The sequence below is a fragment of the Brassica oleracea genome, chromosome C4, assembly GCF_000695525.1.
Source record: "Brassica oleracea var. oleracea cultivar TO1000 chromosome C4, BOL, whole genome shotgun sequence".
Taxonomy (NCBI): Eukaryota; Viridiplantae; Streptophyta; class Magnoliopsida; order Brassicales; family Brassicaceae; genus Brassica; species Brassica oleracea.
In genome coordinates this window covers 9272349-9293617 of record NC_027751.1, presented here as the reverse complement: position 1 = coordinate 9293617, position 21269 = coordinate 9272349, and the positions used below count along the sequence as shown (strand labels likewise).

Genomic DNA, 21269 nt, shown 5'->3' with positions numbered 1-21269 from the left:
AAACTGAACCGAAATTTTTTTGGGTCACGATTCAATATGGTTCGACCGGTTCAAACCTGGTTCAATAATCTGGTTAATATATTTTTAATATATAAATTTAAAAGTAATGTTAGTAAATATGATACATAATTAAAATATAAATAAATTTAAAACATAAAACATTATAAATATAAACTAGTTTTATGTTTATATGGATAGTTTATAGATTTTTGATAGTTTTAATGATTTTTAGCAGTTTAATAACTCTGAAATCCAATCCGGCCACGTGACCGGTTCATGGTCGAACCAATTATTAGATCCAACCCAGCTATGTAACCGGTTCATGGTCGAACCTGGTTCAACCATCGGGTCGGCCTGGTTTTAAAAACAGTGGTGCTACCTAATCATAAATTTAATTCCATTTCATTTATCATTTATTATAGTTTCCTATTTGTTCTGACTTCTGACCATTAACTTTTAGTTATATTAAATTTTGTTTAATCACTTCTGGATTCAGAAGTACATTAAGGTTGTCTCGTTTTTTGCAGATTCTATGAACAAGATTTGCCATAGTTTTCCATCATATATATTATTATTTTTTTGTCAGCAACAAACCAGATTCATATAGACTCTATAAACCAAACTGGTAGCTCTGCATCCATATGGACTACAAACGAGGGTTGCCTTCTTGCACTATGTGTTAGACTATCCGCCTTTGAATTATGCGTCCTTGGTATATGAATGAGCTCTGAGGTGTGGAAACTTCCTTTCAGGATATTTATATCTTCCAGATAACTTGCAAATGCGGGCCATTCTTTGGGTTCAAAAACTATCTTCACCAACTGAGAACAATCCATCGCAAAAGTGACAGTAAACAGTCTTAAGTTCTTCATACATTCCATTGCCCAATTGAGCGCATCTATCTCCGAATGAAGTGGTGATTGACTCACTCTAGTGTTCCTTGCTCCCATTAAACTATCAAAACCTTCCAGAGTGTTGCACCATCCTTGTCCTGAAAATCTATCATTTTCTTTCAAAGATCCATCTGTAAAGCACCACCGACCAGGGATAATTGGAACCGTCTCGTTCACTACCGATCGGGCCTGATCAGTTCTCTGTGCATGATTAATTTGCGCCTCGGCCCATAGAGCGGACTCTGTTTCAGCCAACTTAAGAGTATCTCGAGGGTCAATATCCAAATTGCTAAAAACCTTATTATTTCTCCCTTTCCATATATACCATAGAATTCATGCGAAATGGTGATCCTCCATTGCCAGAACCACCCTCCAAAATAAGTGGTCCATGTTTGCAAAAAGTGATTAAAGGGGAAAAATATCCGGGTTAGACGGAATCTGTGAGAGAGCCCAGACCTTGATTGTTGGGGGACATTCAAAGAAGACATGATTTATGGATTCCTCAGGTGCTCCACACCGTACACATAGTATCCCCTTGGATTCCTCTTGAACGTAGATTATTATTTACCGCTATGCAGTCTGTTACTAGTTGCCAAAGACAGTGTTTTAACTTAGGTGGGCATCGCACTTTCCAGCAGTGTGCTTTCAATAAAGAAACTGATGGACCAAACTCTGGAAGTGTCCTAACTTTATTTGGGTACACCCGCTCCACCTCATAACCTGATTTAACCGTATATCTTCCATTATGTGTGAAATGCCATCCGTCCCGATCTGCTATCCGAAACCGGCTTAGAGGTATACTCTCAATTAACTGGACATCGTTCGGGTCCACCAAAGCCCTAAGAACCTGTGAGTTCCATGTTCTTGATGTTTCATCAATAAGTGAATCCACTGTAAGATCCGGGTAAAGATTGTGTTGATTTTTGTTTGCTGGTCTCGGGCGGGTGGATGGGAGCCAAGGATCATTCCATACTGAGATAGAAGATCCTGATCCCACCCTTTTGATTAGTCCTTTGCTAACCAGAGATCTAGCTGAGATAATACTACGCCAGCCATAAGATGACGAGTAAGATCTAATTGGTTCCAGGGGTGATGCATTCCTGAAATACCGTCCCTTGAAAACTCGGGCAAATAAAGTATCCGGTTTCTCAATTAATCTCCATAATTGTTTCCCAAGCATAGCCGTGTTAAAGTCTGTTAGGTTTTTAAAGCCCAAACCTCCTTAGCCTTAGGCAAACACAGCTTGTCCCATGATTTCCAATGCATTCCTCTAGTACTACCCCCAGGACTCCACCAAAACCGTGCCACTGTGCTTGTCAGTTTTTTCATCATCGTTTTCGGGATACGATAGCATCCCATTACATGATTTGGTAGGACTGTTACCACTGATTTTATAATCACCTCTTTACCCCCTTTAGTAAAAAATTTGAAAGTCCATCTGTTGACCCTGTTATTCAATCTCTCTTGAACAAAACCAAAGACTTGTACTTTTGACCCTCCCAAACTTTCTGGAATACCCAAGTATGAACCCATGCCACCTAAATTCTGTATACCCAAAATATCTCTTAATTCCTGCTTTAAGCCTTCCTCAACCTTATGTCCAAACTGGATCGAAGATTTATCAAAATTTATTTGCTGGCCTGAGACCACTTCATAATCCTTCATAATCCGAAGAATAGTCTGACATTCTTCACTTTTTGCTTTATAGAAGAAAAGACTATCATCTGCAAAGAGTAGATGGGATATCGGAGGGCAGGCCCTGGCGACTTTTACACCCGTCAGAAGTTTTTTCCTCTTCGCCTTTTTAATATTCGCAACCAGCGCTTCTGTACACATAATAAATAGATAAGGGGAGAGAGGATCCCCCTGACGAAGACCCCGCTGTGGAATTATATTTCCCTTCGGTTGCCCATTAAGTAAAACTCTATACTGTACCGAGGAAATACATTTCATCATCAATTTTATCCAATGGTGATCAAATCCCATTTTGGATAGAAGTTGTTCAATGAAAATCCATTCAACTCTATCGTAAGCTTTACTCATATCCGTTTTTATAGCCATAAATTTATCCTGACACGCTGTGTTAGTCCTCAATCCATGGAACATCTCCTGGGCTATAAGTATTTTGTCCGATATCAATCTTAGTAGCTTTTAACATAATTGGCATGTAAATATGACTAACTAATTAACAAACCAAAAAAAAAAAACTCAATGATTTTAAATAAGAATTACAACAGCTAATAAATAAAATATTTGCAATAGGAGACTGGATCAGAAACTGTTTTTTTTTTTTTTGAGAAAATCAGAAACTGTTTATAAGACATGAACAATGTTGTCGTAATCGTTATCAGAATTCATTTCATTGTTGAAAAATAGAGGATGATTCATCGATTGTGAGTTGTGACAATCATCAGCCGTCCATCCTATCATTATCAATATTAACAATGAATTACATCTCTTTTTTTTGAATAAAATGTTAAATTTGATTAAAAAAAAATACACTTTGTTACAGCAGTTGCTATTTTGTTTTTTTACTTTCTCAAACCGATGAAAAAACAGCTTAAGTTATCCAGACTTGAAAGGCTCTCTCCAGTCTCATGTCTTGAGTATTTAGAGACATAACTCTGTTCTTGATCATCTTGTCGATTGTTCTGAAGAGGTTCTCCGGACGCCGAGGGTTCTCCCAATGATTTCTTAAATTTCTCTCTCGTCAAATCGCATACAGCGTAACGAGTTAGACGAGAGCTTTAGCTGAGACATAAACGCCCGAATGGCACTCCACTCCTCCGTATAGCTATTCCCCATGATCCCACTCATCAACAATGAATTAACTTTTTGAAGATAAACAAAACGAACATTGGTATATTAACCAAACCAAATGCTTTATTCACTAGGATATTTTGACGTTATGTGTTCAGATCAATTGTTATGCATATTTTGGGTTCTCATAATGTTAAACTCTGCGTCTCAGGCGACCATGACTTGTATCTTTTAGGGAAAATTTGAAAAATAAAATATATTTATGTTACAAATAATATATAAGCGTATATTCATTCCATGTAGAAAATAAACAAAACTGGTTTCCAACGCCATCGATGGCATCAACGCCTTGTTTAAGATGAAACGTGGCATAGACAGTACGGTGCCGGATGAAGACATGGTACCATATTCATATCCCAACTAGATATCGCATTATCATATGATATTATTTTTCTTGTTTTTCTAAAACTAACAAATATGATATTAATTTTATTAGATCTGTGGCAGGTAGTTTCGATCAGTATTTATCTTAATAATGTAGTCAGGATCCAACTCATTGACTTGGCAACTGGCTGATAATTTACTGACAATCCAAGATATGAGTGTTGATCCGAAGAAATTATACATCTAACTATATATAATGTTCGTTCTTAGACATGTTAGTTTTGTATAGTAATCTACGAAACTGTAATGCCCCAACCATTCACATCTAAGGAGTTCCATTCTGGCTCATTTGGTATACCAAATTTTATTATATACCATAAACGGTGCATTAAATTTTAGGAAGCCAATTAAATTTGTTTACCGGCTTTACAATCACTACGTCACATTTTTTTGTATTTTGATATTATTTGCGCGATATCACGAATCATTTTCTGTTAGTCAAATTAATTCAGGTAAACCTTTCAATATATATCACAAATCGAGATGTTATAATGCATCCTCTCTAGACGTTGTTTTTGTGCCAAGGATCAATCTATGTTAGTGTGAGTCCACGCATGATTCCACACTCGTATGTGTTTGATTCTGATATCACTTGTAATGTTCCGACTATTTATGACCAATGAACTTTCTAAATGAATTTGAATGCTTATTAGACTTGTTTACTGTTCTACAATCGCTTCATTCTATTTTCCAATGTTTTAACCTCACTTACGTGATATCAAACGGAAAGGTTTATATGTTTGTTTGGTGATCACCAAACTGGAAATAGCTCTAGCATGAAACTAAATTAGTCTATAGACCGGATCTGTCGACGAGATCTAACACCAATATGAATTTACAACAAGATGAGCAAAAGGTCCAAATAGCCTATAAACTTGCTTCCGAGGTCTATCTTAGTTGGGTTGGATAATCTCTAGGCCCAAACAAAGCCCACCTTTTTCTTTGATACACTGAAAAGGAAATAAAAAGGAGACAGAAGCTTCCCAACCGTAATCTAATTCAGGTCAGCCAGAAAAGACAAAGAGAAATAAATGAAGGTAGATGACACAATCTTCCAAACACCTATAGTTTAAAGGCCCAACAACCCAATCCACTAAACCGGGTTGACCCGGATGGTTAGTAAGAAGAATCGGGTCACAAACTCCACAAGCCTCTCTCTCTCTCTCTTGTCTTCTAAATTTATTGATTGACTCGTCACCTCACCTCACCTCGAAACAAACAAATTAGGGTTACAGATTCCTGAATCAGAGTCCATGGAAGAGATTACAGACGGAGTGAACAACATGAACTTGGCCGTTGATTCCCAGAAGAAGAACCGGATTCAAGTTTCCAACACCAAGAAACCATTGTTCTTCTACGTCAACCTCGCCAAGGTACACGCTTTTCTTTTTATTTTCTCGACTCGACGATCTGTTTCGATCATTGTGTGACTCTTATCCATTCAAAAGGTTCAATCTTTCTGGAAATTTCTATACTCTAGCTGTCTTGTTAGAATCACAAAGGTCTAAGCTTTGATTGGTTGTTACATGTGTGTTTTAGGATCTTGTTAGATATTGATGTAACTGGGTTTTGTTTTTGACTCTTGTTTCAGAGGTATATGCAAGAGCACAATGATGTCGAATTGTCTGCCCTTGGGATGGGTATGTGTCTTCTTAATATCCCTCTTCTGTAACTGTTATTGTGTTTATTATTGGTTATATAGCCTTTGTCCTAATTGAGTTTCTATTGGAACATGTTGCTAAATGTGCAGCCATTGCAACCGTTGTTACCATTGCTGAAATACTCAAGAACAATGGTTTTGCTGTTGAAAAGAGTCAGTTTCTTGGATTTTAGTTTTTATATTTATACGATTTGGAGATTTGGCAACTAAGCTTTGTTTTTGTATGTGTGTATAGAGATCATGACTTCAACTGTTGATATTAAGGATGGCTCAAGGGGACGTCCTGTGCAGAAACCTAAGGTAGTTTTCATGGGATGATTGATTGTCATCGAGCTTTTCCGTGAGTTGTCAAAATTTGATTATCTTTGGTCTTGCAGATTGAAATTACGCTTGGCAAGTCAGAGAAGTTTGATGAGCTAATGGCTGCAGCCAATGAAGAAAAAGAAGCTGCAGAAGCTCAGGTGCAGAGCTGAACGTAACGTTCTTATGGTTATGGTTTCATGGGTCTTTTCTTCTCTCGTGATGCTTTATATTATTTGTTTAATTTCATTGATTTTTGGCTGAATCTGAGTTGTTATGTTGGGATGGTTTGTTGTACCTGTTAAAACACTTTACCTACAATACTATATGATATGAACATTGAAGATGTTTCTTTTGTTGTCTTCACATCCGAGCCATAGATTTTTCTTACCATCTCTACAATTGCCTTTTCCTTTAGCGTAACGTGCAAACCATTAAGTTAGGCAAAAAGAGAAAAGAAAAAGATTCATACTTTTCACAGTATGAAGTGTATCTGTAGAATTGATGTTTGTCACATTATTACATCTCAGAAGTTAGTTGAGGAGACGTTAATGGAATTAAATACTCTCATCAATTGGGGCTTGAAAACAAGAATATATATCGTCTCGTGACTTGGTAACCGTCATCTTCAAGGCACAAAAACACATTTACACGTAACCAAAAGCTTACTCCTTATCTCTGATGCCTTTGTGTTTACTTCTTCTCAAACTCATCAAGTAGTGTCTCTCCCTTTTCTCACCTCACTCACACAAACACTCCCGTTGCAGAAGCTTCTCTCCTTCCATCTCCCTGGTTAGTTGATTTCATTACTTGTTCTTTATAACTAGTCCTTTAAGAAATAGTTTTGAAATCTCTCTCTCTTGATTCTTCATTGCCATAGATTGAATCATGCATTGTTTACCCCGCTTTACTTGTTTCCTACTTGCTTGCTTCAAAGATGATGATCACACTCTTATATGGTGTTTGAAAGTTTAGCTGCGCATTTATAACTAATTAATACTAGTTTCTAGTAAAGTCCATTTCACAGGTTTTTTCTTTTTGTAAGTTTCCACCTTCAGATTTGTCGTTGGTGCATATATCTCAGTGTCTGTAATTATTTAATTAATCAGCTATTAATAAATGGAATCTAGGTTGCTCTAGTTTTATTATTTATCTATGAATTTTTTTTGTTCAGATCTGTTTTGGAGAACTGTGAACATCATGTGCAAGTGTTAGTCAACTATCAGCTCATCGATCACTGAGCTTTTCTAACGGCTTTGTTTGGTTCACCTGCACGTTTCCTATGGCAGAAAGCAAACTTAACTTTGAGGCACCTCTTCTTTCAACAAGGGAGATGAAGAAAGAAGCAGTCTCTGTGCGCAAAAACATGGCTAAGAAACTTACTCATGATGACTCCAAGACAAGTGAATCTCCTTCTCTTCCTGTTCTTGGCTTGGATCATGTTCCTGAATCTGCTTCTGTTGTTTTCAAAAGTTCCTTGGAGAAAGCAATTGAAGAAGAAAGTGAAGATGATGATGTCTTCTCTGATGCCCTTGACACATTATCTCTAAAGCAAAGCGTAAGTGGTAGTATTGAAGCAACGAAACCGCCAATGGCCTCTCAGGATCCTGATCAATCTCGGGATTTCATGTTGAACCGTTTCTTACCTGCCGCAAAATCCATGACCATGGATCAACAACAACCTCAATATGCTATGAAGCGACAACCATCTCCCTTCATGTCTGAACCAGTGAGGCAAATTAGAGATATACTACCAGCTGCAACTCCTAAGAGGTATGAGTATAACACCACTCCATCATATTATCATGGCCTAGACGACGATACAAGCGATGAAGATGAAGATGAAGCATCTGAGTATCTATCTAGGAGAGGCTGTGGGATGTCCCCACAACTGTGCCTTGGTATGTTGAGCTCAGTGCATGGTCTCAAAGAGAAACCTTACTCCCTAAGAACCTCAAGCCATGATCATGTGAAGTCAAGCAAGGTCTCTCAACTCAAATCTCGGTTTCAATCTGTTAAAAAGGTTTCTCCTCAAACCCTTAATTTAACTTCTTTTACCATCATACAGATCTGATAAAATCAGTGTTCTAAAATACGGTCTAGGCACTATATGGTAATCAACTGTACCGTTTTCATATTATACAGTGTTTTATGCGGATTTATATAGTTCGGGCCTTATAAGGTAATCAACTGTACCGTTATCATAAGATCTTGTATATTTTGTTTTCAGCTGGCTCTTGATAAGTTGGGAAGCAGAGCTCAATCTCCAGTACATCCAAGTGTTGATACAAATCTGCGAACCGCAAGTGTGCCATCATCTCCTTACAGACAAACTGGCTGTTTGTCACCGTACCGCAGTGTAGGAAACTCTTCCCCTCTGCACTCTGCTGGCTTCCCCGGGACTCGTAAGGAAGCAGAGATCATGAGAGCTAACAGGTTGAACAAGCATATCAAAAACCCAAAGAAGTCTCAGGACTTACTCTATCCAAAGAGTACAAGACTTGACTCTTCTACAAGCTCTGTCCTGGAAAAGACTTTACATGTTGACACAGATAAGACTCCAAAGACCACCAATGTCAAGATCTTGCCAGAAACAACTTCAGAGGAACCAGAAATGGCGGGAAAGAAACCGAAAGCCGTGGACTCTTTATCTATTAGCAGTGGAATCAAGAAGATGAAGGCAGATAACTTGGACAAGAACAACTGTGATAGGTCTCCACTTGCTCTCCCCACACCTAAAAAGCCTTCTGAGTCTTGGCTTTTACGTAATCTACCTTCAGTAAGCTCAAAGATATCTTCACGGAGGTACCTGTTTCATCCCCAAAAGAAGGATCTCAAAGAAAACTCCACAAGTGTGACCAAGTGGGAAACTATAGTCAAGACTTCTTGTATCCACAGAGATCATATACGTTATTCTGAAGTAAGCATCTCAAACTTTCCCTTAAAGAGATAAAGAAACACACAAAGAGACCATAAATGCTAATGCTCACTATATCTTTTGTAGGAACTTGTTGCTCGTTCATCTTGTCAATCCACAACATAACACTTTGAAGCTTCTCAAGATGTGACCCCTTGGGGGATCTTCAGGTTGTACTAAAAATCGCGGTTTCTTTTGTGAGCCTTACAGACACTTAAATTAGTTTACATGTTTAGTTATACTTCCATATTCTGTTAGTTGTCTTTCCTAGTTAAAAAGAAGAAACATTTGTTGCCAATAGATGTTATGTTCATATCTTTTATTCAGGTACTAACATATAAAGGTCACTGAGACTACATGTAACACTTGGAACATTTTCAGTTGATCATATAGTCTCTCTTATGTAGCATACTTCTTAAGATGAACAAGACAGTTTTTATAGGGGAAGGCCGAGAAAGAATTTCCATTAAGCTCGTCTCTTTCTAGAGATACATGGACAACAGCAACAGCGAAAAAACCGTCTAAAACTGCCTTAAGGATCTCAGTCTCTGATCTTCCTATCACTCTTATTACAACTCTCACTTTCATATACACATAATAATCACAGAACAAATGAAAAAATAAATGGTATGGTAACAAAGAATGTTTCTATAGTAATCAATACCTTCTCTTGTACTGTCTTCTTCTCTCGACCATCCAGTTTTCTTAACATGGGACCAAACACATTGCTACTTCAACTTCATCTGCTTGGTAATGCATCATTTTCTCTAGCTGTGGTCTAAGCTCCTTGCTGCAAAACTCTTCATACTCTTCTATAAACCCTCCTTTCTTCTTCACTTCAACCACCACAAGAGACGGTGTCAACTCGAATATCTCAACCTTAATAGTCAGCGGTCCTTTAGCACCTTCTCTACTACCTTCTAGCCTCACGCTCCAATCCTTCTTCCTCACGGTAAATTTCGCCACATTCGCAATCTCTTCCAACTTTGATATAATCTTTGTCACGGGAGCAGCGGATACAAACCTCGCTCCTTGTCCTCCTTCTTCAAACAAGCCAGAAAGATCGAATCCCGAAGAGAATGATATGATGTCAAATGCGTTTAGACTGGCGGGTCTCGGCATTGAACCAACTCGTTTAATCACAAACTCTGCATCTCCCTCTGAGGCAGTAGATGATCTCCCTGATGACAACGAATCATATTCATCATCATCATCATCCTCTCTACATAACTTATCGTTTTCGATATAGAATTTAACATCTTTAAACCCTTTCTTGAACCATCTATGCTTCATGATCTCCGATATCGTGATTCTTGTATCCGGATTCGTGTCCAAGATCCTCCCCATAAGCCTCGTAAGCTCAGGTGAAAACCAATGAGGACATTTAAACTGTCCTTTGAATATCTTCTTGTACATAAACATAACGTTCTTATCATCAAAAGGAAGGTAACCAGCCATCAACACAAACAAGATCACTCCGCAAGACCACACATCGGCTTTAGCCGCGTCGTAGCCTTTCCTCGTGAAAACCTCAGGCGCCAGATAAGCAGGCGTCCCGCAAAACGTCTGGCAGATCCCGTCTTGCTTGAGCTGCTCGGAGACGACGCTGAGACCGAAGTCAGATACCTTAAGGCTCCCTTCGTCGTCTAAAAGAAGATTCTCGAGCTTCAGGTCGCGGTGGTAAACGCCGCGGCCGTGGCAGAAGGAAACCGAGGAGATCAGCTGTTGGAAATATCTACGGGCGACTCCTTCGCGGAGCCGCCCTTTGGAGACCTTTGTGTAAAGGTCTCCGCCTCGTACGTACTCCATGACGATGTAGATCTTGGTCTTTGTAGCCATGACCTCGAGGAGGTGGACGATGTAAGGGTGGCGGACGCGGCGGAGGATGGATATCTCACGTTTTATGTGGCCGGCTAAACCGCTTTTGACGATCTTTTCTTTGTCGATGACTTTGATGGCGACGTTCTCGCCGGTGTTAATGTTCCGGGCGAGATAGACTTTAGCGAAGCTTCCGTGGCCAAGAAGCTTTCCTAACTCGTACTTGTCCATGAGGATAGAGCCTTGTGGGGTTTTTGGACTCTTAGGGCTCTCTGGAGTACTGGTCTCTTTCTTCGCGTCTTTAGTAATGACTTTACCGAGAAGACGGGGGAGTAGCACTTGCGGAGATGGGACTGGAGCCATGGGAAACAATGGGACTTTTGTTCGAAACAGGAGAATTAAATGGAGAAATGAACGAAAATAAGATATGGTTGGGTTGTCTTGTTCCCAGTTGTAAATGATGTCTTAGCTTAGCCACTTCGTATTCGTTTTATAATGGTTTTGGAAGTTGAGATTATTTTGTTTTTTTTAATTACGAGCTGAAAAAGTCGTCTCACTTACTGTTATAAAAGTAGTATTGCTTAGAATTAATGTTGAAGTCTTATCCTAATCCGCCAGCAGATGAACACGTTGGACGAACCAACAAATTAGTTTATGGATATATATTATATATGTTCTTTATCCAGTACGAAAAGTTGCATAAGTCATGTTGTACAATACTTAATTGCGATTAAGAGACAGATAATAAGGTTGACTTAGCAACCTCTGTGGCTGACAAAAAAAATAGCAACTTCTGTGATTCTGGTCGACAAGTAGATTCATAGTTCGTTAGGATATCTTATGAACATCATCATTCATGCGTCTTTAAATAAATCTCTTACAAATAAAAAAGAAAGAAATGTGAGGAATTCTCATATGAAAGAAAGATTGTATGATTTTTATAGTTTTTTCACATATGTCAAACTATCTATTGTTGATATTTTTAATATTTCCCGAGCAAAAATGTGAGGTTTGCTGATACTCACACATCTATATTTCCCGAGCAAAAATTGGATTTGTTGGATGCCATTTGTGGGAACCACGTGTGTGTGGCTGAGTCGGTGCTGACTGTAACTTGTGGAGTTCACGTAGCCGACCAAAACCGAACTAAAAGCTATACAAAGAGTATCTCATACTTCCAACCCCGGTTTCTATGTAATGTGTATACTAATTTGTATTTCGAGTTTGACTTTTTAACGTGCATTGTTATCGTCCAGAACTTATGCTGAAGATGTGATAAGAATGGATGGAAAATAATAAATTGGTCTGATATACTGCGGACAATGGATTACGTAGCGAATTTCTAATCAAAATTCATATTTTCCCTACAGTACGTGAAGTGTTGTTTAATTTTATCATTTAGGATGCTTTCAATGCTTTCTTTGTTCTGATTAATAAAATGAAAGAAACAAAATCAGTTTATTGGTTGATACATTAATACGAATAAAATTATTCACTCTTTTTGTTGCAAATTCACTACTAATTATAAAACCTATACCTGGAAATTTTTCCAGCAATGCTTATGCTAAGAGCCTAAATTGCAAGCACGACGACGAATGTTTTCATGTTTTATATACTTTTGGTATAGTATTGTCATAAGAAAATAGATAGAATAATGAAAATAATCCTCATGGCAGAAGAACATAATCTCATTGTGAAGACCACGTTAAGATATTACATTTGTTTGGATAATGATCTTTGTGAATTACGTATATAAACAAAAGCATTTATCTTAAAGAAGTGTTCAAAATTCGTGATTCAGTGACTGTGTAGGAAGCAAAAAAAACGTTCAATGAAAAATTGTGTTAGTGTTTTTATTGTTGGTCAAGAATGATATCCTTTCGATCGAGAGCAGGTCAAGAGGTTATTTGAGTCATTGGACAAACACATCGGATAAGATTGAAATACACTTGAGCATGTTATTTGACTCAACCACATCGTGGTGGTCCAGTGGTTTCCACTAGAAGAAGAGTTGCCCTGTTGGTCCAGGCCAGGATCGATTCCCCTCTAATGCGAAATTATTAGCTCCACATGTGGCCACGCGGATATGGGTCCATGTTTACGGCCCATTTGAATACCCGGGAGAGGATCCATCCGTGGGTTGCACCTCCCACCCGGGGGTTAGGTCTGTGTCTTTAATAGACTCGGGTTTAACCCTTTTACCCACGGGGTGGTGGGCTAGTGGTCTTGAGGTAGTTACCACAACCGATACGGACCCGAGTTCGAATACCCCCTGTGGCCACGGAATGCTTTACGCCTTCCCCAAGTTTAAAGTTAACGCGGCGTTGGTGCCGGGTCCTTGGGTAATGGGTATTAATGCCGGCTGGTTCCGGGCCAAGGGGATTAGATGGTTGGCAATCGAAAACCACGTGCGGATTACGGGCCTATGGACAAACAGAAACCACGTGCGGATTACGGGTCGCCTTTGAACCTCCTGTTAATAATAAAAAAAAAAATGTTATTTGACCCATGCATACCAAACAAGTGATAAACTATGTGTTTTACCGGTTTTCAGCCTTTGTTTTGAATCTTATGGCGAGTCATATATTTTAGAGTTTTTTAGTTATTTAGGTATTAGATCAAATTAGAACAAAAATAGTCAAATGAACAAATAAAAATGCAGATATGTCAGAAGTTTAACAATCTATGTAGGATTTTTACTTATGTACTAAGGTCAAATTTGGATGCAACATAGAAAATTGAGTTAATTTTCCAATACCACTTGTTTGAGGTAGAAGATATGATATGGTTTGGTTGTCTTGTTCCGGTTGTAATGATGTCTTAACTTGGCCAGAAAAAAAAAACTTGGCCAGTTCGTAATCGTTTTATAATGGTTTTGGAAGTTGAGATTATTTTATTTCACCATTTTTTAATTATAAGCTGAAAAGTCATCTCACGTTTATAGTTAGAAAAGATTGTTAATTGATGTTGAAATTTTATCCAAATCCATTTTAGTTGCCACAGATGGACACGTTGGCTGGACCGACAAATTAGTTTAGGGTTATATATTATATAAATGTTGTTTATCCTATACGAAAAGTTGCAGTCATGTTTCCTACAATACTTATTGCGATTTCTTAAGAGACAGATACTAAGGGTGACTTATCAAACTTGAGTGATTCTGGTCGATAAGCAGAGTCATAGTTCGTTAGGATGTTGTCACACTCACAAATGTATATCCCCCACAGCGAAAAAGTGGAATTTTTGCGGTGGTAGTTGTGGAAACCATGTGTGTGTGGCCGCGTTGGTGCCGACTGTGACTCGTGGGGTTCACGTAGCCGACCAAACCAAATTAAAAGCTACAAAGAGTCAAAGACCACACCAAATAGCTATCTTACTCGGTTAATTTCTATATAACGTGAAATATTAATTTTCATTTCGAGTTGAAGACTCCATTAAGTGCATTGGTATCGTCCAGAACGTTAGTTTGAAATTGTGATGATGATGGAAGGAAAATCATCAATTGGTCAGAAATTACTGCGGACAATGTAATGTATCATCATAAGATAATAGTGGTGATAGGCCAATATACTTATAACACGCCAATAGTTGCAGAAAACAGACGAAGAGATGAAATAAAACAAATCTATTTTCTTGCGCATGCTTAAGTATAAACACACATATTTTGTCGGTGTTAAGTGCATTCAAAGTTTTTGCCAATAACTTCAACATGCACGCTATAGACTTTATATGGTTATACATTTAAGTTCTGGGGGAATTATAATTCTAAGTTATTATCAACGTTTTTGTCGGTGCGTTGACGTGGAAACAAAAAAGCAACATAATTGTTTTTTTTTACGTACGTACCCCTAATGGGAAAGGTGTTTTTCATTTTTATAAGTGGGAGATTTCCATTATGACTTTTTTTTCAACTACCAGACCATTTATAATTAGTTGTGAAATGTTTGATAGTAACACCAATAACTAGGCCTGGCACTTTTATCCAAGATCCGGATTCGATCCGAGATCCGGATTCGATCCAAGATTCGATCCGGATCCAATCCGAAAATTCGGATATCCGGAGGTACCGAATCCGGATAGTAAAATGTTGGATCCGTCAAAGCCGGATCCGGATCCAGATATCTTGATTTCTTAGTCCGGATATCCGGATCCGTAAGTTTTATTAATAACTATTTTAAAAATAGTAATATCTATATATAAAAACTAATTTTATTTAATATATTTTTATTTTTATAATAGTATATGTAAATTTTATGTAAATTTTGTAATATTATACATAGAAATAATTAAAAACAATATATATTTTTTACTTTTAAATTATTGTTAATATTTTATATGTATTAATATTATTTTTTTATTTATTCTAAGGATCCAAATCCGGATCCGGATATCCGCCGGATATTACAATTTTTAGAAGGATATCCGACACCCGGATATCCGAAAACCCCGGATCCGGATAAGGATAGTAAAATTATGGATCGGCCGGATAAGGATCCGGAACCGGATACCTTAAAATTATCCGGATACCCGATCCGTTCCAGGGCTATCGAGTATTGCCTTTCTGTGACAACCTCAACCATACCTGATGGAAATAATGCAAAATAAACATATCATAATTACGATTATTGCTGTCACAGCGATTTATAATCAGAGTCTATGAGCTTGACTTTTTTGTTCTTTCCAAATACTAATCTATTTTTCCAACAAAAAGTGCAACATTATTTCTCAAAGTGATTTTACAGGCTTTCAAATCCAAAAACATGTGTTAGAAACAATATTTTAGTAATCAGATCTCATTAGTAGTAACCGAGTCTTTCGGTTTTGATCTCACGTTATCTTTAATTAAGAGCTTGAGAGTCAGTTGAGAAGTTGGGCCAAGCTTGTGGTTGTTCTATCATTGCAATCAGATCCTTGCAGTCCGTCTCAAACCTCTGACAGATCGAGTGTTGTAGCATACTCTCCATTGCCCACTGTAGCGCTTCCAGTTCCGAATGTAAAGATGTTTGCCTCCTCCTCAGGTTTCTTGACCCCATGAGTTGAATATTACCCATGGTATCCTTCCAAACCCATTCCATCCCACTAAACTGAGCTGTAGAGGTCCATGAACCATCCACCATACAAATATTACACAAGCTTAAGGATTGTGTTTCTTCAGTAGTTTGTACCTGTGTCGGAATCGGCACAGAGTCTCGCGCATTGTACCAAGCTTGGCACTCACTCTCTGCATACCTGACTAGTTCCAAAGGGTCTCTGTCTATGCCTCTAAACAACTTATCATTCCTACCTTTCGGGATCATACGGAAACCAATTCCTCCCTCCTCCCGAGGTGCACACATTTTTTCCCATTTTGCCCAATGGATTCCTCTTTTCGGAGGATTCGAGCTCCACCAGAATTGTGCAATGGCACTTGCTAAATTCTCACATATCTCTAAAGGAAGCAGAAAGCTGGACATGACATAAGTCGGCAGAGCTAGCAGCCTTGATTTAATCAAAACCTCTTTTCCTCCCTTAGATAACCATCTACCAGTCCAGCCATTCACTCTGTGTAGGATTTTATCCTTTAAGAAAGCAAGTAATTTACACTTTGATCCACTGATATCCTCTGGGATTCCTAAGTAGGATTCCATCCCGCCTTCATTTTGTATACCAAGAGTATCCTTGATCTGCTGTCTATCATTCGCTGGAATCCTTTTACCAAAGAGTAATGAGGATTTGTCAAAATTAATACGTTGACCTGATGCTTTCTCATATTTCCTGACTACTTTCATAACTTCTTCACATTCACGGGGCTCTGCCTTACAGGAGAAAAGACTATCATCAGCAAAGAGAAGGTGAGATACCGAGGGGCTAGCGCGAGCGACTCACATCCCCGTTATCTTCCCTTGATTCTCTGCTTGATTAAGAAGGCTAACGAGCGCTTTCGTGCATAGAATTAATATGAAAGGAGACAAAGGATCTCCTTATTGTAGTCCTCTTCCAGGGATAATGTTTCCCTTGGTTCCCCATTCATGAGAACTCTATACTTGACCGAGGTGATACAACGCATAATTCAGTCAATCCATATTTCTGAAAAACTCGTCTTTCTCATGACTGCCTCAATGAATGACCATTCCATTCTATCATATGTTTTACTCATATCAGTCTTTATAGCCATTCGTTTAACCTATCCTCCCGGTTTAGTTCTCAGGGCGTGGAACATATCATGAGCTATCATGATATTATCTGTAATTTGTCTACCAGCAACGAAGGCTGACTGAGTTTCTGATATCCGTTGTGGAAGAACCTTCTTCAATCTTTGGCATAAGACCTTAGATATTATCTTGTAGCTGACATTGCATAGACTGATAGGTCTAAACTTTGACATCTCATTCGGCTTCGTCGTCTTAGGAATTAAACAAATGTTTGTGTCATTCAGGCCCTGTGTCATTGTTCCCTCGAAAAGGAACTGATTTACCATACGAGTTAATTCATCTTTGACAATATCCCAAAATTTCTGATAGAAGAGAGCTGTCATTCCATCTGGTCCTGGCGCTTTTTCTGGATGCATAGCAAACAATGCTAATTTGACCTCCCATTCAGTTACTGGCGCAGTCAGGTCATCATTTATTGCCCCAGTAATTGTAGGTGAGACCTCTGATAGCGCATCATCTATATCCTCTGGGTTTGAAGACTCAAATATTTGGCGAAAGTAACTAGTAGCAATGGCTACTAATCCTTCCTCATCCTCCACGACATTCCCATTTTCATCTAAGAGTTGTGTTATCCTATTCCTAGCTCTTCTCTGCTTCACTAACGCATGGAAATATGTTGAGTTCTTATCACCTTCCCTCAACCAGAGAACCCTACTTTTCTGTTTCCAAAACATCTCTTCTGCCTTAAGAGTAGAAGATAATTCCTTCAAAGCTTCTGTTATTTCCTCAGAGGTTGCATCATCATTTGAGTATAGGCCTTCCACCTTCTCTTTAAGCTCTTCTACTAACTTCGCAGAATTTACATTGTTTTGTCTCCTCCATTGGCTTAAATCATTTCTACAACTAGCAATGTGTTCCATTATATTTGCTTCAGGTGGCAAATCCTCCGACTTCCATCCTTCGAGGATTATTTGCCTTAGTTCCTCGTTATATAGCCAGCGTTTGTCAAATTTAAATTTCTTTTTCCTCCTGACTGGCTTTGTTAGAATTTCAGCTAGGACTAGACGATGATCCAAGCCCCAAAGCCTAAGATACTTGACAGCTGAGTGGGGAAACTTTTCATGCCAATCTTCATTCCCCACTGCTCTATCCAAATGACATCTAACAGTCGTACCTCCTGATCTTTTCCCTACCCATGATAGCATATTCCCAGTGAATGGAAATTCCAGCATACCACAGTCACTCAGCATTTGCTTGAAAGGCAAGAAAGAACTATCAGAGCGCCTTCTACCTCCTTCCTTCTCACTGTGATCAGTTATTTCATTAAAATCGCCTATCATAAACCAAGGTCCATTTCGAGTTGTTGAGAAACGCGTAAGACGTTCCCATACCTGATCCATACGTTCTAAAACAAGGTCGCCATAAACAAATGTCATAAAGACTTTTATTCCATCAATGACTGCCTCAATGTCAATCATTCTGTTATTCGAAAATAAAACATTAACTTGAAATTCATCCATAAATAAAAGAGCTAATCCTCCGCTGAGGCCAAGTGGCTCAACGGTAAACAAGTGGTCAAATCCTAAGTCAGCCTGAATGTTTTGCAACAGCAGCCTCCTATTCTTTGTCTCAGAAAGAAACACAAGTCCTGGGCGATGCTTCTGACACATTTCCGTAAGGCGTCGAACTGTGAGGTCGTTTCCATATTCGGTCCATGCATTTAACCATTGATTTTTAAAGAAACATTTACACTGCAGGTCACTTTTCATCTTTTATATTACATGCTAGAACACTTATTGTTACAAATACACTTTTCTTTAAATTGAAGTTGATTTCTAACTAATATAGTTGAATCCTAAAAACAGACTTTCCTAACTAAAAACTTTAACATCCGAAACCCACTCATTTTTTAAGCTTCTCTTTCTCATCTCTTCTATCCCTCATCTCTTTAATCATCTTCTTTGTCACTTCTTTTCTTCTTTTATTTTTTTCTAAAAGATTTTTTTCTTCATTTTTACAGAACAAAGGTGACTAAAAATCAGAAATTGTCCTTGATTCTCCGAGGTGGGTCATGGTCTCTCCATCGTCGATTCACTGTAGACTTCTCTGATTCCGCGACTATCGAGCCATGGCGAGCTTTTCTCCGTCGTCAATGTAACCGAGTCACGATCTCAATCCGCGTTCGTAGCCCTAACCATGGCGAGTCTTTGGTGACAAGCCGCTACCCTCGTCGTCACTTCGCTAGTCGCCGTCAAGCTCTAGTAGCAGAGAGAAAATTCGAGCAACAAGCTTTAGTCCTTTAGTTTTTACATTACAAACCATAGTCAAATCATATAATATGATATACATGGGCAAGAATCGTGATAAAACAAGTTGAAAAATTGCAAGAATCGTGAAAAAGTGATGGAGACGCATATTAGGGTTTTCAGTCGAAAGAGACTGATGAAGAAGATGAGGGTTACTTTTGTAATTTTCCTTTCATTAAAAACAGAAAAAAACAAATAAACAATATTTACACGGCTCGAACCCGCCACCTTATGTGATTTGTTTAGGCACAAACCACCGGACTACCATGTAAACGTGTATACAGTGTACAAAACATAATTTCTATAATATGTACACCATTTTTCATCTTTTGTGTTATTGATATTTTGTGCTGTGATTTTATAAGTCTCTATGTAATGCATATAATCATGTTATACATTCTAAACCATATCTATAAAATTGTATTTTTGGTGATACGACACCAACTCTCAAAACTCAGCTCCCTAAATAGTATCTACATAATTTTGCAAATGTGTATTTCAAGTGTGTAGCAAATGTATTCACTTTATTCACATGTACATTACGCCACACAAAAATATACTTAAACTATCCAAATGTACATCTCTACACAGAAATATATACATGTGTACACATGTATGCATGTACACATTAACATGTATGGCCAATAGTACATTTTGATTATTATACTATATAATTACTATTAAAATTATAAAAATAATGTATTACAATTTTTATGATACAATTTGACGGTTTTATTGATATTTTATACATGTACATATGTACACAATCACATGTATGACTAATTGTAACTTTTGATCACATGATTTTATTGGATTTTAGCATTTTATTTTAGTTTATTTTGAGCTACTTTTTCTATAAGACCCTACAAGTATTCTTTCCAAAACTGTTTTTTTGAAGTTTATATTCAAAATTCAAACATTAATCTCAGTTTTTTGTTAACTCGTTTTGACTAGATCGACAACCAAACTTATACTTTTCATATTCTTAAATATTATGTTTTGGTAAATAGGTGTACATATAAATCATTATACAAATTAATTGGCGTACATGAAAATTGTTGTACATGTGGATAGTGAAAATTTTGTGTATATAGTATCATACACATATAAATAGATGTACATACACACAAGTGTACACATGGATATTATAAATATGAATATTATTACAACAATGTACATCGACATGTATATTACAGGCCAAGCGTGTATATACATATATAAAATACTAACGTTGCGCAGGAAGTCTAAAGATCTTCTCTAGCCCAAATGGTTATTGCCTCCCCAGTCTTCTTGTAGTTACTCAGGTTCAATCTCAACCCACGCGTTTTTTGGGTTTTTCTTTTCTTTTTATTTTATTTTAGTGAGGGGGATAATAGTAATTGTACCAAGTCATATTCCTCCTAACCTAATCTCTGTAACAACGACGCCTCCACTTGTTTCAAGATAACAACGACACCTCCACTTGTTTCAAGATTTTTCACCCATTTACACACGATTTCATCATTTTATAACTCGATCCTACCATATTTTCTACAGATCCTAATAAAAAACACATGTTTTAAACATAAAGCGAAACAATTACAGAAAAGAATTCGAGAAATCCGAGTTTATCTCCGATTAGGGTCATTTCGCGGAGTGATGCGGAGGTAATTTTTCGATACGAATGCAGCAGAAACAAGGACATCCCGTGGTGGAAAATCTCGCCATGGGAGCTCGACGCAACTCGATGCTGGAGCTTGACGAAGCTGTAGTTCGTGGAGGAGACAAGACGCAGAAGAGACTTGGAGCTAGGGATGACAATCAAGGACCTGGACCGCGGGCCTGGACCGCAGGCCTAGCCCGTAAAGGCTTGCTGCAGAGTGGGATTGGGCCTCCATTTGGTAAGCCCGCAAAATTGCGGGTCTCGCGGGACGGATCAAAAGCGGGATGGGCTTAACCTGCGGGATTTTGAAGACCCGAACCCTAAGTCCCCATTTTTGTTTTCGCCTAAAACATTGAGAGAGAGAGAGAAAGAGAGAGAAAGAGAGAGAGAGAGAGAGA

The 21269-nt window shown here is 38.1% G+C and overlaps 3 protein-coding genes across 6 annotated transcripts in view; 2 read left to right on the top strand and 1 right to left on the bottom strand.

Moving 5' to 3' along the window:
* Nucleotides 1–5229: 5229 nt before the first annotated feature.
* LOC106339935 (uncharacterized protein At2g34160) lies at nucleotides 5230–6421 on the top strand. Its single transcript, XM_013778803.1, has 5 exons — nucleotides 5230–5470; nucleotides 5689–5737; nucleotides 5848–5910; nucleotides 5993–6057; nucleotides 6135–6421. Exons 1-5 carry the CDS (start codon nucleotides 5351–5353, stop codon nucleotides 6228–6230), a joined length of 393 nt encoding a protein of 130 aa, XP_013634257.1. The 5' UTR covers nucleotides 5230–5350; the 3' UTR covers nucleotides 6231–6421.
* Nucleotides 6422–6632: 211 nt separating this feature from the next.
* On the top strand, nucleotides 6633–9272 carry LOC106342530. 3 transcript variants are annotated; one of them, XM_013781494.1, is made up of 5 exons: nucleotides 6633–6849; nucleotides 7232–7261; nucleotides 7347–8080; nucleotides 8288–8977; nucleotides 9062–9272. In XM_013781494.1, the coding sequence occupies exons 3-5, from the start codon at nucleotides 7391–7393 to the stop codon at nucleotides 9098–9100; spliced, it is 1419 nt and encodes a 472-aa protein (XP_013636948.1). In that variant the 5' UTR covers nucleotides 6633–6849; nucleotides 7232–7261; nucleotides 7347–7390; the 3' UTR covers nucleotides 9101–9272. The 3 variants fall into 3 exon arrangements, with proteins under 3 accessions (XP_013636948.1, XP_013636946.1, XP_013636947.1); XM_013781492.1 differs by having other exon boundaries at nucleotides 7232–8080; XM_013781493.1 differs by lacking the exon at nucleotides 7232–7261 and having other exon boundaries at nucleotides 6634–6849.
* Nucleotides 9273–9419: 147 nt separating this feature from the next.
* Nucleotides 9420–21269, bottom strand: part of LOC106342528 (CBL-interacting serine/threonine-protein kinase 13) — a 19457-nt gene continuing 7607 nt past the window's right edge. The window contains exon 2 of one of the 2 annotated variants that reach the window (XM_013781491.1): nucleotides 9420–9724. In XM_013781491.1, coding sequence (XP_013636945.1) covers nucleotides 9680–9724 — 45 coding nt within the window. In that variant the 3' untranslated portion in view covers nucleotides 9420–9679. Of the gene's footprint in view, nucleotides 11238–21269 lie in introns of those variants that run through there. The other variant, XM_013781490.1, reaches the window with a different exon arrangement.

Bases quoted from the DNA above. Each gene is read 5' to 3' on its own strand.
- LOC106339935 (XM_013778803.1), top strand. From the start codon at position 5,351: ATGGAAGAGATTACAGACGGAGTGAACAACATGAACTTGGCCGTTGAT. The intron at 5,471-5,688 runs GTACACGCTTTT...CTCTTGTTTCAG, and splicing joins TCTACGTCAACCTCGCCAAG to AGGTATATGCAAGAGCACAA. The intron at 5,738-5,847 runs GTATGTGTCTTC...CTAAATGTGCAG, and splicing joins ATTGTCTGCCCTTGGGATGG to CCATTGCAACCGTTGTTACC.
- LOC106342530 (XM_013781492.1), top strand. From the start codon at position 7,340: ATGGCAGAAAGCAAACTTAACTTTGAGGCACCTCTTCTTTCAACAAGG. The intron at 8,081-8,287 runs GTTTCTCCTCAA...TTTTGTTTTCAG, and splicing joins GGTTTCAATCTGTTAAAAAG to CTGGCTCTTGATAAGTTGGG. The intron at 8,978-9,061 runs GTAAGCATCTCA...TATCTTTTGTAG, and splicing joins ATCATATACGTTATTCTGAA to GAACTTGTTGCTCGTTCATC.